Source organism: Zootoca vivipara, chromosome 3 (assembly GCF_963506605.1).
Source record: "Zootoca vivipara chromosome 3, rZooViv1.1, whole genome shotgun sequence".
Classification (NCBI taxonomy): Eukaryota; Metazoa; Chordata; class Lepidosauria; order Squamata; family Lacertidae; genus Zootoca; species Zootoca vivipara.
The window spans coordinates 67,710,656-67,725,956 of record NC_083278.1 but is presented as its reverse complement, the minus strand read 5'-3'; the positions used below and the strand labels follow the sequence as shown (position 1 = coordinate 67,725,956).

Sequence of the window (15,301 nt, the reverse complement as noted above, 5' to 3'; positions counted from 1 at the left end):
TTTGATGTTTTATCACATTTTCAATATTCTGTTGGGAGCCGCCCAGAATAGCTGGGGATGGGCAGGGTATAAATAATAACTTATTATTATTATTATTATTATTATTATTATTATTATTATTATTATTATTATTATTTACTATACACAATTTTGAATTTGCCAGAAATATGAGGTTCAAGTCTACAACAGGCAGGCACAAATAGAGTTTCAGCCTTAGAAAGATATGCAGATCTTGTGGGTTTTGCCCACCTTCCTTGTCTTGGGCATTGATACAAATCAGACAAGAAACAGCAAGCTGTCCCAGGAGGGTCACAACTTTGCGCTTTGCAGAAGCTCCATTTCAAAGTTTCGTATGGGAAATGCCTTGGCTAAGTTACCTCTCACTCAAAAATGAGAACCTCCTTCTGCAGAGGACTGCTGCGAGGGTGAATGAACTACGGAAATAATGTTGCTTTGAGTTAGCCTTAGGCTTAGAAGCTGGTCAAGTCTAACCACCACACAAGTGTGGGCTTTAAAGCCTTCTCAAAAGTTAAGACTTGCTAGCTTTAGAAGGCCTTACCTGGAGGGCACTCATCACCACCCGTATACTGCAAAATGACAGCTTCATCTTGATGCCGGTAGTCCATTTTCCTTTCATTTCTGTTGCCAAATGAGACAGCGCTGTTGCCCGAGACCAGACACACGGCTGCATCCTTGCACTTTCCTAGGGGCACACCAGCAGCACCAGAACACACCCCTAGGTGGTAATTCTTGGACCCAGCAGAGATCTGTAAGGGCAAACACCATTGTTAAAGTGCAACAAAGAGTAAATGAAAAATGTTAAACATGTCTCCAATATGCTGACGTCCAGAAGACTGGGAGCAGAAACAGCACAGTATTACTGTCATCTTGGTTTGTCTAGTTGCTCAAGAGAGAAAACAAGAAGGAGCACCGTGAAGACTGCCATGGGAAATATTTACTTTGGCTGCTGCTTGCCAACAGATGGTGGTCTCAATTTCAACAAGCAGTAAAACTTCAAGAGCATAACAGCCCTGCAGAATCAGAACAACAATCCGCCTAGCCAAGCATCCTGAACTCATGCTGGTGAACCAGAGGCCCTTGGGAAGCCAAAAAGCAGGACATGAACGTTAACAGCCCTCTCCCACATGGGTCCCCCATCAACAGAAGCATGCTTAAAAAAATAAATACTACTGGAACCACTCAAATACTAACTTAGGTCAGTCTCCCACACACACCCCAATTGTTCCGTGTAACCATTGTTTACAAAAAGGTTTTGGGTCTTCCCCTGGAAAAACCCTGAATACTCCAACCAGAGTTTCCATTCTAGAAGAACTGTATTGTTAGTCCACACTGTGAGATCACCTAGGAAAACACCCCATGAAATACCGGGGGGGAGAGAGTTGGGGGCAAATCAAGTGACAAATGCAGTGGAGTTCACAGCAGCACAACTGGATCCTTTTGAGGAAGGGGAATAACCAAAGCTGGCACAGGATGCCATACCAACTGAGCTGGAGATGCTGAGGATGGAACCTGGGACCTGACACATGTAAAACACATGTCCTGCTGCAGAGCTACAATCCGCCGTTTAGCACAAAGCTTGAACCAACCCCTTTTCCTCCACCATGATAAGAAACAAGGTTTCAGTTCAAAGCATCCAGCTCTCTCACTGACCACAGCACCTGAAGTTTGCAGCACATCACCTTGTAAGGCTTTGCAGAAAGTCTGGATAGGTTGAAAGTGTAGTGCAGCTGCTCATCAGCCACCGAGCAGCCCGAGACGTCCACTTTATCAGGGCAAACAACTGGAGTGCTCCATTCAAATATGTATTCGCAGGTGGACTGCCCTATCATTTTTGGCTTTCCCTGTCACCAGAACACAAACAAGAGAAAACAGAAAATTGTTTAGGCTTGGCTTACTGCAACCTTATTATTTAGGAACCTGATACTCAAGAGCAAACTCTGGGTTAGCACTGTGATTCGTCGGATCAAAACCATGGTTCGGGTGCAACACTAAGCCTGTGATTATGATTGGTTGCTCCTGCTCATGCCAGAGGCAGCTGTGTGTCCACGGTAAGCCACTGTGATGTGCAAACGTTGCCAGTGAAATTAATCCCATTGCATTCAGTCTGTTATAAGGTATATATTCATTTCTTCATCTGGACAAGTACTGGGTAAGGTTGTAGGTAGCTAATAAAAAGCTGATCTGCCACTATTATTCCTCTCCACCACTACCCCCTTATGGTGTTTTAGACAATGGCTCTGACTTCCGAGGCCCATTCTTATGTAACCCAAACAGATGCTTCCTATGTACTCTGGTAGTGCAAGAAGCCAGAGGTGATATGGGAGGCATCAGCGATGAACTTTGCAGGAGTGAGTGGATAACACCAACTCTCCCCCATGTGATTTAAGGTTCACAGGATAACTGAGCAGCACTAGAAATATCATCATGCAGAAGCTCTTGTGCCAATGAGGCAGAATACAAATGCCTTTTCTTCCCCAAGGTTTGTGCTGTCTACACGGATAATCACTTTTTAAACCAGGCATCCCCAAAGTTCGGCCCTCCAGATGTTTGCGACTACAATTCACATCTTCCCCGACCACTGGTCCTGTTAGCTAGGGATCATGGGAGTTGTAGGCCAAAACATCTGGAGGGCCGCAGTTTGGGGATGCCTGTTTTAAACTATTTGATTTTCTATCTATTTTAAAGTGGAAACATGCCATACACTTATGCTCAGACTTAGACCCATTAAGCAGAAGAATTTACCTCTGTGATATGGGGCTTGACATTACATTATGGACACAGTGTTCCTGCTGTCTGTGTAATTTCCTGTCAGCATCCCTCATTAAATTCACATTAGAATCATCAAGACATTTTTAAAAAGCAGGAATAGCCTTTGAAGCTAACCGCACACATCTGCCAAGACTTGCAACATTTTCAAACGTACACAGAGAAGTAAAAAAGACATTAAAGGTCAAGTATTCTGACTGTATGTACTTCATATGCAAGCATGGAACTTGATAAGCAGTGTGTGTGTTTGTGTGCACGCACACACACACACCCCCTTCATGGATCAATGCCTTGTCGTGGCGAAGGGGCTTGAATAACTCAGAGAAGCTATGAGCTATGCCATGCAGGGCCACCCAAGATGGACAGGTCATAGTGGAGAGTTTTGACTAAACGTGATCCACCTGGAGAAGGAACTGGCAAGCCACTCCAGTATCCCTGCCAAGAAAACTCCATGGACAAAGACAACAGGCATATAAAAGTTATGACGCTGGAAGATGAGCCCCTCAGGTCGGAAGGCGTCCAACATGCTACTGAGGAAGAGCGGAGGACAAGTACAAGTAGATTCAGAGCTGATGAAGCGGCTGGGCCAAAGCCGAAAGGACGCTCAGTTGCGGATATGCCTGGAAGCGAAAGGAAAGTCCGATGCTGTAAAGAAAAATATTGCATAGGAACCTGGAATGTAAGAACCATGAGTGGAGGTAAGCTGGATGTGGTCAAAAATGAGATGACAAGAATAAATATCGACATCCTGGGCATCAGTGAACTAAAATGGAAGGGAATGGGCGAATTCAGTTCGGATGACTATCATATCTACTACTGTGGGCAAGAATCCTGTAGCAGAAATGGAGTGGCCCTCATAGTCAACAAAAGAGTGGCAAAAGCTGTAATGGGATGCAATCTCAAAAATGACAGAATGATCTCGATACGAATCCAAGGCAGACCTTTTAACATCACAGTAATCCAAGTTTATGCACCAACTACCGGTGCTGAAGAAAATGAAATTGACCAATTCTATGAAGACCTACAACACCTTCTAGAAATGACACCAAAGAAGGATGTTCTTCTCATTACAGGGGACTGGAATGCTAAAGTAGGGAATCAAGAGATAAAAGGAACAACTGGCAAGTTTGGCCTTGGAGTTCAAAATGAAGCAGGGCAAAGGCTAATAGAGTTCTGTCAAGAGAACAAGCTGGTCATCACAAACACTCTATTCCAACAACACAAGAGACGACTCTACACATGGATATCACCAAATGGACAGCATCGAAATCAGATTGATTATATTCTCTGCAGCCAAAGATGGAGAAGCTCTATACAGTCAGCAAAAACAAGACCTGGAGCTGACTGTAACTCAGATCATCAGCTTCTTATAGCAAAATTTCAGCTTAAACTGAAGAAAGTAGGAAAAACCACTGGGCCAGTAAGATACAATCTGAATCAAATCCCTTATGAATACACAGTGGAAGTGAGGAACAGGTTTAAGGATTTAGATTTGGTGGACAGAGTGCCTGAAGAACTATGGATGGAGGCTCGTAACATTATACAGGAGGCAGCAATGAAAACCATCCCAAGGAAAAGGAAATGCAAGAAAGCAAAATGGCTGTCCAACGAGGCCTTACAAATAGCGGAGGAGAGGAGGCAAGCAAAATGCAAGGGAGATAGGGAAAGATACAGGAAACTGAATGCAGATTTCCAAAAAACAGCAAGGAGAGACAAGAGGGTCTTCTTAAATGAGCAATGCAAAGAAATAGAGGAAAACAATAGAATGGGGAAAACCAGAGATCTGTTCAAGAAAATTGGAGATATGAAAGGAACATTTCGTACAAAGATTACCATAATCAAGGACAAAAGTGGTAAGGACCTAACAGAAGCAGAAGACATCAAGAAGAGGTGGCAAGAATACACAGAGGAATTATACCAGAAAGATATGGAGGTCTCGTACACCTCAGGTAGTGTGGTTGCTGGCCTTGAGCCAGACATCTTGGAGAGTGAAGTCAAATGGGCCTTAGAAAGCATTGCTAATAACAAGGCCAGTGGAAGTGATGATATTCCAGCTGAACTGTTTAAAATTTTAAAAGATGATGCTGTTAAGGTGCTACACCCAATATGCCAGCAAGTTTGGAAAACTCAGCAGTGGCCAGAGGATTGGAGAAGATCAGTCTACATCCCGATTCCAAAGAAGGGCAGTGCCAAAGAATGCTCCAACTACCGCACAATTGCGCTCATTTCACACGCTAGCAAGGTTATGCTTAAAATTCTACAAGGCAGGCTTAGGCAGTATGTGGACCGAGAACTCCCAGAAGTGCAAGCTGGATTTCGAAGGGGCAGAGGAACCAGAGACCAAATAGCAAACATGCGCTGGATTATGGAGAAAGCTAGAGAGTTCCAGAAAAACGTCTACTTCTGCTTCATTGACTATGCAAAAGCCTTTGACTGTGTCGACCACAGCAAACTATGGCAAGTTCTTAAAGAAATGGGAGTGCCTGATCACCTCATCTGTCTCCTGAGAAATCTCTATGTGGGACAAGAAGCTACAGTTAGAACTGGATATGGAACAACTGATTGGTTCAAAATTGGGAAAGGAGTACGACAAGGTTGTATATTGTCTCCCTGCTTATTTAACTTATATGCAGAATTCATCATGCGAAAGGCTGGACTAGATGAATCCCAAGCCGGAATTAAGATTGCTGGAAGAAATATCAACAACCTCAGATATGCAGATGACACAACCTTGATGGCAGAAAGCGAGGAGGAATTAAAGAACCTTTTAATGAGGGTGAAAGAGGAGAGCGCAAAATATGGTCTGAAGCTCAACATCAAAAAAACCAAGATCATGGCCACTGGTCCCATCACCTCCTGGCAAATAGAAGGGGAAGAAATGGAGGCAGTGAGAGATTTTACTTTCTTGGGCTCCTTGATCACTGCAGATGGTGACAGCAGTCACGAAATTAAAAGACGCCTGCTTCTTGGGAGAAAAGCAATGACAAACCTAGACAGCATCTTAAAAAGCAGAGACATCACCTTGCCGACAAAGGTCCGTATAGTTAAAGCTATGGTTTTCCCAGTAGTGATGTATGGAAGTGAGAGTTGGACCATAAAGAAGGCTGATCGCCGAAGAATTGATGCTTTTGAATTATGGTGCTGGAGGAGACTCTTGAGAGTCCCATGGACTGCAAGAAGATCAAACCTATCCATTCTTAAGGAAATCAGCCCTGAGTGCTCACTGGAAGGACAGATCGTGAAGCTGAGGCTCCAATACTTTGGCCACCTCATGAGAAGAGAAGAATCCTTGGAAAAGACCCTGATGTTGGGAAAGATTGAGGGCACTAGGAGAAGGGGACGACAGAGGACAAGATGGTTGGACAGTGTTCTCGAAGCTACGAACATGAGTTTGACCAAACTGCGGGAGGCAGTGCGAGACAGGAGTGCCTGGCGTGCTATGGTCCATGGGGTCACGAAGAGTCGGACACGACTAAACGACTAAACAACAACAACAACACACACACACACAGGGATTCTAAGAATCCCAGCTTTCCATTCAAGATCTTGTGAAGAAAATCTAGCAAATACTCAATACCTTCCACACCCCAAGAAAACTGGCAGTGCCTTGCACATCTCCCTGCCCTTCTCCAGTAGCAGCTACTCCATTCCTTAACCCCCACCCTAAACTTTCATGCCTTTCCTATTGCCCGTTGCTCAACAAAAAATTGGACCACGAAAAGCTTTGGACACCTGGATTTTGTAAGAGCAACATGTTATATAAGCTTCCTGTTTTCAGAATTCAGGCCTACATTCGAACTCTGCAATGGTGACCTAGTTACAGTGGTATCTCGATTTACGAAGGCGATCCGTTCCGTGGCGCTCTTCGTAAGTCGAAACCTTCGGATGTGGAAGCGTCCATTTTGCGCATGTGCGAAGCGCGATTTTGCACTTCTGCACACGCCACTTCTGCGCAGGGCGAAAATACTTCCAGGTTTGCTGACTTCGTAAGTCGAAACCTTTGGAAGTTGAGGCATTCGGATGTTGAGGTACCAATGTATAGAGTTTAGAAATAACTAGCATCTTCTATGGTTAAGAGTTCATCAGAAGTATTATTTGGGTGAGTTGAGGGTCAAACATGGTCAGATGCAAAATAAGTATTTCCCGCCTCAGGTCAAGGAAGATTTTAGTACTGAGTTTTGAGTTTCTGTGGGACATGAGTATATTGCACTTTGAAAATCTCTGCAGCAGATGCACTATAGGCTCTTGTGGCACCTTGTAAATTAGCATTTGAAACAGATTTAATCATCCTTCACTCAATTCACTTTTGTCCTTTTCCCCCCAAAGATTCTTCTCTTCCCCACCGCCACCCTTGATTCAGGCTTGGCAGTACGCAAAATAAGATGACCATTACCAGATTTGTCCCTCTGCTGCAATGGAACACAATGAGAGAAGAATACTTGAGACTTTTATCTTCCAGACAAGGAGTGGTACTGTTAAAAGCAATGTAAACTTCATGTGTTGCAGGGTTGAGCTTGGGAGGGGCAGTAAAACGGCCGATATCCTAAATGAGAAAACACAATAAATTAACTTGGTTGTGACACTTTCACACGAAGCACTGGCATGATTTTCCAGTAGTGCTAGCGATTCCACGTCTTATTTCAGACTTTCCACAAAATAAGATCACCACATTGTTTGGGCTATAATACGATTCAATGCTGCCCGTTTTCCTAATTTTTATGGCATTTTTTTTCCTTTGAAAGGAAACACCGCACTCTCCTACAGACCACATCGCAAATTGATTTTGGAACACATATTTTGTCTTGAAATAGGTTTGCCATGAGATGTGGGGATCTGTCGCTCAAAAAATATAGCCCCAAAGCCTTGAGTACAAGAAAAAAGTTATGCACTTCTTTGGATACAGACCATGATTTGGTAAGCAGCCACTTCTGGACAGTACCCCCCCCCCCCCCCCGCGGACTGTGAGAATGAAGAATGTACAAAGATATCCCTCTTTCCTCAGAGGTTCAGACCACATGCAGTTATAACAATAGCCACCATGCAGAATCAGTGACTTGTACAGAGAGAGGCGACTCTCAATTAACCATAAGCCAACATACTGGTTATGAATTACAAAAAACACTAACACCTTTGCTAAAGAGGATTGTTTGATACATAGGGATAACTTACTATAGGAGGACCAGTAAGTGGAACCATGCAGACAGCTGCTCCAGGTGGGCAGTTGACATCTTTGATGGAATTCAACGGGCGGCAAATATTTATATAGAAATCTGGAGTAAGGTCAGAGGAATCATCGAACGTCTCATCAAATGCCTCATAGGAGCCCGTCCGATGTATCAAAGGAGAGAGGTCAATTATTGTGCTGCCATTTGTAACCGAGCATTCCACCTGTTTGCAGTGGGAGGGAGTTCCACAAATCAGCACTTGCAGCTAATATTAGCCAAATGTCAACAAGCAAAAACTAAATCTAATTTATCGGGGTCTGGTTTTTTCTTAGCGCTCTCCCCCACCACACCACACTGCAAGTCAATGTGTTCATTTCATCATGTGTTCAATCTGATCCCATCCCACCCTGAAATTCCCTTCAGTCTCTTTGTACTTCTCCAGCAGGTCACTTCTGTCTTGATTGAAAGCAAATACCAGTGAAATGACATGTGTTCCTGGGCTGAGCCAAAGATCAACTTTGCAGTTTATTTATTGGTCAAGGCAATGACAGCTAAAGGCCCTGATTAGCCTCTTCCTTCTTGACATTTCTGCTTCAGCTGAAGCTTTGAGAGCATTGCTAAGTTTTCCAACACACAGTGATATATTAATCTCAATGGAAAAAGAGGTCTCCATTGACCTACCATTGGGATTCTTCTTCTATTGATTCTTCTTCCCTTGACTGTTACTCACAACAAGGAGCTCCGGAATTGACATAATGCTACCCAGTGTCAAGGAACTGCACTGTGGGACTGTGAACTCCTCCATCCCCTCTTTCCTACTCCCTTGCATGCAAATTTACTCTGCCCTCCATGTCTGGGGGGGGGGGAAGGGGGTTGTGACTGACCATTAATGATTTGGTTGAATTCCGTTCCAGATATCCTGTGGATATCTACTGTTCCCTTAATCAAATGTAGAATTATGCCTGCACTTTACCAGAGTTATTGGCAAGAATTGCATTATTTGGCAGGACTTTCAACTTCTCATCTGGCAACACAATTATACTGCCTCTGTTCTACTGTTACCTAAACAGAACACATCTGTTCCTAAACAAAACAAAACCAAAAAGCCACCAGCTACTCCCTTCAACAAAAAAGAACAAGATACCACAAATTTTATGGATCTGAGAATTTTGTATTGCCTCATTAAAAAAACACAAACCCAACATCTGAAACTGAAGCATTTAAACCCGTGCCATTTCCAACTTAAAAATATTGCTTGCAGGCATTGTTGTTACTTTGACATCTTAGGTAACAGGAGCTTGATAAAATTGCCAATTCACTTACCGGACTCTCTTCTTCACAAGCTAAAGCTGTATGCCAAGAGAAATAATAGGCACATGCCGCCTCATCGAAGGAGACAAGGAAGGGCTGGCTATCTGGCCCAGCATCAGGCCTGCACACAAAGCTGAAATAGCTTGTATACTTCAGGTCAGGATTTGCAGGGCAGGGCTCTCCTCCGCTGTAGCTAAGTTTCAAAACTCCATCTTCATAAGTTAATGCTTTGGTCAGTCTTCCAGCACTGACTGGCTTCTGTTGGCCACCAGTGACACAGACACCTATTAACAAGTTCAGAAGTGGGTTATGATGGAAGGAAGCTTGAGTTAAGCAGCTGTGCAATCCACTCCTTGGGCTGTTCTATTTCAACAGAACTGAGAGGGATTACATTAGTTACACCAAGTAGTTGAGAACTTTGAGGACTTTGCTCACTCACTGGGCAGTCTTAACACAGTCACTTGCTCTCAGGGCTCAGTTCCCAATCTATAAAATGGGCAGAACTGTGACCTACATCTAGCTTATGCAAGAAAATAATAGAATTCAATGTTAGCCTTTTTAATGTAGGTGAGATTAGATTATTCACTGGGCCACTTCCCACGTGCTGCAGGGGATGATCCTACACCACCTCCTCTATCCACCCAGCATTTCCATCCTACCAACAGTGGCAACAGCCATTCAAGTGTGCCTGCAAAATCCCAGTCTGTATAGGCCCAAATCCCAGTTGACATGCCCGATGAACTGTGCAATCTGATCAAGAATCTTATACCCATATGCATGGATGGCCAGTCACATTAGAGGTGGCATAGGTACACAGAGTAGGCAGGAAGGAGAGCAGTACAGGGTAAAAGCTATTTCCAATTAAAGTAGTAGAATGGCTGGTTGTATAAGCTTGGTTATAAGTACAGAGACAGTTTCGTGAGAACTCCACAGAACTTCCATGAGCTCCACTGAACACGTTGCTGATATGTCCAGGCTTACCAACTCCACTGCCACATAGACTTCTGGCTTCATCACACACACTCAGCTGCAATATTCTCTGGTTCTTGTAATCAGGGACAGTATAACCATCCTGCCTCTTTAAAGAATTAAGGTCAAAGAGATGGCCTGCAAGAAGAGGGAGGGGGGAGAGGATAATTTAGCTTTTTAGCTTCCCTGCAGAGAGCAATTGAGATTTTTGGTAACCCAAGAAGTAGACCTGTGATGCTTTAAACCACAAGATGACCATCAACTCAGATATGCTGTTTGCCCTCACAGAAGTATTTGTGTATCCTGTTTCATATAACCTTCTGTCCTATTGGTGGGTATTTGGGCATCTTGTTTTTTCTTCCAAAGAATAAATAGCTGTATCCTGCACCATCACATTGTAGCCCCAGTGCAACCTTCCACTTGCATTCCCTGTGATACAATAGGAATGACATATACCTGCAAGCTTCAGGAGTTAGGGAAGGGCTCTTGCTTTACATGGCTCAATCCCAGGCATAATCCTTGGCATATTCAGGTGGGGTTGGGAAAAGTCCATCTGAAACCCTAGAGAGCTGCTGCCAGCCAGTGTTGGCAATACTGAGCTGGATGGGCAGACAGCCTGCCTCAGTATAAGGCAGCTTTCTATGTTCCACCAATGGAGATGAGCGAGAACGAGTAACTATCAATGGGGTTTCTTTCGCTATTTCCTACATTTATGAAAGTACTGTAGCTTGATATTGTAGGGTGTAGGAGGCTCCTCCCTTCAGATTAGCCTTGGCTCTCCCAAGATGAGAGTCCTAAGTCCACTACTGCTCTCTCCCATGGCAGAACAATTCGAGGTTGGTTACGGTTACAGCTACCCCGACCAGGCCCACGTGTGTGTCAAAGGCTTACCTGTAAGAGGGTTGGATACTGTGCAATTGTTGTGCACGTTGGTTTTCAAAGGACACGCAGCAGCCGTGAACCATAGAAAAGTATATTCACAATCCTGAATGGCTGTTATAAGTTCAGGCTTGGAATCCTGGAGAAAAACGGATTTGAAAGAGTCAACATCTGCAAAACTTCTGTGCTGGGGTACTGATAATATTTCTTGCAACACACTTTACCCTTTCTGGGGGAGGCAGCTGGAATGTTGACTCCTGGTAGCAGCCTACCTTCCCTTCAAAAGGTCTTAGCAAAGTTATTGTGGCCAAAAGACATAAAAGTATAAATCCTCTTGGACATCCATCAGTTTAAGCTTCTGTTATAGAACCCATCACCACCACCCAAGATTAATCTGGACCACACACATAGAAAATCTGACCTACTTAGGCATACTTACAACTGCATTTGCGTCACACTTGATGCGGATTATTGTAGACCTTTTCCTGATCTGGTCTGGACACTTCTCACCGTTGATGTATTTAATAACAAAAATGCCATTTTGCCATTGGATTCCCTCAGACACCTCACCCAAGTTTATATACTTGGACCCATCCATTAGGCAGGCTGCAGAATCCGGTGAACAGAAATCTATGTTTGGCACCAGAAAAGAGGGTGGGGAAGAGAAAATAAAGGGTTTAGCATTGCCTGATAGCATAGCCCCACATTCTCTTGGTGGTGGTGGTGGTGGTGTTTTGGCGCAAATAACATATTCAAGAAATGCTACCAAAAAAACTTCAGTGTTGATTCAAGCACACGTTTCTGAGGTGGCTACACCACTTCAACTTAATTCAGGGGAAAGTTGGGGCTTCTGAATGGGCAAAATCTATATTATTTTTCAGAAATTATTTCGACATTCTTTTTTCAGGACCACAATACCTCAAGGACCACTTCTCCCAAAATGAACCACCCTGAGATCATCATCTGAGGCTCTTCTTTGTGTGCCTCCTCCATGAGAGGTCTGGAGGGTAGCAACATGGCAACAAGCCTTTTCTGCGATGGCTCCCCGTTTGTGGAATGCTCTCCTCAGGAAAGTTCATCTGGCACCCTCATTACATATCTTTGGGCACCAGGCAAAAACTTTCCTCTTCTCCCATGCCTTTGGCTAATTAAACTATCTATGGCCTTTTAAAGAGAGTGTGTTTGTGTGTGTTACTATGTTATGTATTTTTAAGTTTTTTAATTGCAAACCACCCTGTGATCCTCGGATGAAGGGCAGTACAGTATAGAAATTTAGTTAACAACAACAACAAACTTGCTGGTGTGCCAGCAAGGATTTGGCACACTGGGTCAACTTTAGACAAATACCTCCCCACATAAAATTGAGATGGCATAGTTCCTGAGCAAAGAAAACAACACATATAATTTGCTCTATGTGTCATTTCTATATATATTCAGAATCAGCAAGTCTAGTAATAAAATGTAGAGTATTTAGGTTATTACCTGCCATCTTAATAGTAAGATGTTTGGGGTGTGCCAGGGAGAAATACCTTATCATATTAACCTTCAATTAAACAAGGAGGTATACAACATTACAGTGGTACCTGTAGTTATGTACCTGATCCGTTCCGGGGTGCCGTTCGCACCCCGAAAAGTCCATAACTAGAGCGCCGCTTCTGCGCATGTGCAAAGCGCCCAGCTTTTGCGCGTGCACGCGTGGCGAAACCCGGAAGTATACACTTCCGGGTTTGCCGGGTTTGCAAGTCAAAAAGACGCAACATGAACCTAACGCAACACGAGGTATAACTGTAGCCATATTCAGAGCAGAAATAAATGGGTCTACTCCCAAGTATGTCTTGGTTTGCTGTTATCCCCAAGATAGAACCCATTCCCACGACTATACAAAAATCAAACCAGGGTTAGGAAAAAAATATTGCAAAGAGCAATAGGAATCAAGGACAGTGTGTTCACAATTACAGATAGGAGCTGTTCCATTTACTACTCTTTAACCATGTAAAAAACCTGTGTTCGCATTCACAGTGGGTTACAACAGTGCTTTTTAATCTCTTTCCCCACATCCAACTCTTTGGACACCAATTTTCTCACTCTCTAGGAAGCTATGTAGGTCATTCCTCCCTTGCTCCAAGATAATTTTAAAGACAACGAGGCAGAACTGGTACGCTGTTGCACAAACAGAGAATGCTAGAAGAAGAATCAGATTACAGGATGCTTACAGCTTTCACTTAGCCTCAAATAGGACAGGGCAGGTTTCATAACACAGCTGCAGCCATAAAAGAGTGAAGATAGCATTCACCTGCCCTCTCTATATAGAGAAGCCCAATATGAGAAACAAGACAGAGCGGGTGCACAGTGGATTGCCTTCTTCATAATACTCCAGTTCCCAATATACAGCTTATCTTGCAAGCATCATCAAATTTTGCTATGCTTTGCACCTGGTGTCGAGGCAACAGACAGGATGCTTAGCTGTCAGGTAAGTGGGGATACGTCTTCCCCCTCTCCTTAAGATATCTTGGGGCTCCGGTCACTCTGCTACAGGATCCAACACTACTGTCACACACACATGTTTGGGTAGCAGCAATGGGAAGAGCTTGAACTGTCAGTGGGTGTGGCCTTCCGCCTTCTAACATTTACCCAGCAGGCAGTCAAGGCCATGTGGCCCTTATAACAGCACATGGGTTTGCGTAAATGCCTTGCTATGGTGAAGTGGTCCCCAACAAAGGTGTGGCCTCCCTTCTTTCCCACCCTGCCCCGTGCAGTTCAATCCTTCTACTCGTCCCCACTCCTGCCTGCTGGCACACGCAGCTTGTGCTGTTTACCCAGTTCTTACCCGCTCCTCGGTGTGGCACCAAAGATTTACAGACATTAATGTAGTATTTTTGAGTAGAGTTAGTCATTGAAATGGCTTCCCAGTTCTCCTTATGCCGTGTCAGAGAAGAGAGATCGTACGAGTTGCCGGTACTGTCTCTGCAACACAACAAAGGACGTTTTACAGCAAAAAAAGTTAACCGGAGACATCCTGTGGAAAAGCACACCAACAGCGTAAGGAGTGCCAAAAAGTGCCATCAAAATCCAAGCAAAATTTCCTGTCCTGCCACATAGCTTATCTAGCAGAATGACCGCCATTCTTCTGTTAACTACTCTAGCAGCGCAAAAGCTTCTTTTGCGCGGAGGTGGGTATGTTTAGCCTGGAGAAGAGAAGGTTAAGGGGTGATATGATAGCCATGTTCAAATATATCAAAGGATGTCATATAGAGGAGGGAGAAAGGTTGTTTTCTGCTGCTCCAGAGAAGCGGACATGGAGCAATGGATTCAAACTACAAGAAAGAAGATTCCACCTCAACATTAGGAAGAACTTCCTGACAGTAAGAGCTGTTCGGCAGTGGAATTTGCTTCCAAGGAGTGTGGTGGAGTCTTCTTCTTTGGAGGTCTTGACAGCCATCTGTCAGGAATGCTTTGATGGTGTTTCCTGCTTGGCAGGGGGTTGGACTGGATGGCCCTGGTGGTCTCTTCCAACTCTATGATTCTATGATTCTCAAGTATCTAGGGGTTCAGTATCTGAGAATTTGTATAACAAGATGGTCTTTCGACATCCATCATCTCACCACCACCCACTTGTTAGTTGTTTCTGCTGATGGCTGGGGAACAAAAGTTTTTTCCCACCCCACCCCCCAAAATCATCACACTGAATAGGTGCTTTAATGGCCTAGGCATCACCATTTAACACAGATGGGACAGGAAGCCCTAAAGAAGGGGTGGGGAGGGAATAAATTTTTTATTTCGACAGCCAGGTGACGTCAACTTACTTATAGGAGCACTCAATAGACCTGGAAGGTGGGCAGGCAAGAGGAGTGTGCCACTCAAACAAATAGGTGCAATCCTCCATTTCCTTCAGAAACACTGGCTGAGAAAAGAAAGGCAAAACCCCCACAACCCGTTACATACAGAAGCCGACAATACCAGTAGGGCTGAAAGCAGACAACCCTACCCCATCCGAGGTCTGGACTACGGATTATGCAAAACAGTAACCATCTGCAAAAAGCAGCTTCTGCTCAAATGCACCATCTACATCTTATACTGGGGAAATGCACTGTGGTCCTATTCATACAAAAATTTAAAACAAGACCAAATGGATTTTAATCAGAAGGGTGAATTTGAAGTATTTTGGCTAACATAAATAATGGATTCAAGCT

At 44.0% G+C, this 15,301-nt stretch overlaps 1 protein-coding gene across 2 annotated transcripts in view; it reads right to left on the bottom strand.

Moving 5' to 3' along the window:
• The window catches only part of IGF2R (insulin like growth factor 2 receptor), a 77,527-nt gene that overhangs the window by 18,350 nt on the left and 43,876 nt on the right, over positions 1-15,301 (bottom strand). For both annotated transcript variants that reach the window (XM_035108613.2, XM_035108615.2), the window contains exons 29-38: positions 14,915-15,012; positions 13,939-14,075; positions 11,551-11,741; positions 11,124-11,250; positions 10,245-10,370; positions 9,276-9,547; positions 7,957-8,175; positions 7,181-7,330; positions 1,701-1,862; positions 560-767 (exon numbers count right to left, since the gene is read on the bottom strand). In XM_035108613.2, coding sequence (XP_034964504.2) covers positions 560-767; positions 1,701-1,862; positions 7,181-7,330; positions 7,957-8,175; positions 9,276-9,547; positions 10,245-10,370; positions 11,124-11,250; positions 11,551-11,741; positions 13,939-14,075; positions 14,915-15,012 — 1,690 coding nt within the window. The remainder of the gene's footprint in view (positions 1-559; positions 768-1,700; positions 1,863-7,180; positions 7,331-7,956; positions 8,176-9,275; positions 9,548-10,244; positions 10,371-11,123; positions 11,251-11,550; positions 11,742-13,938; positions 14,076-14,914; positions 15,013-15,301) is intronic.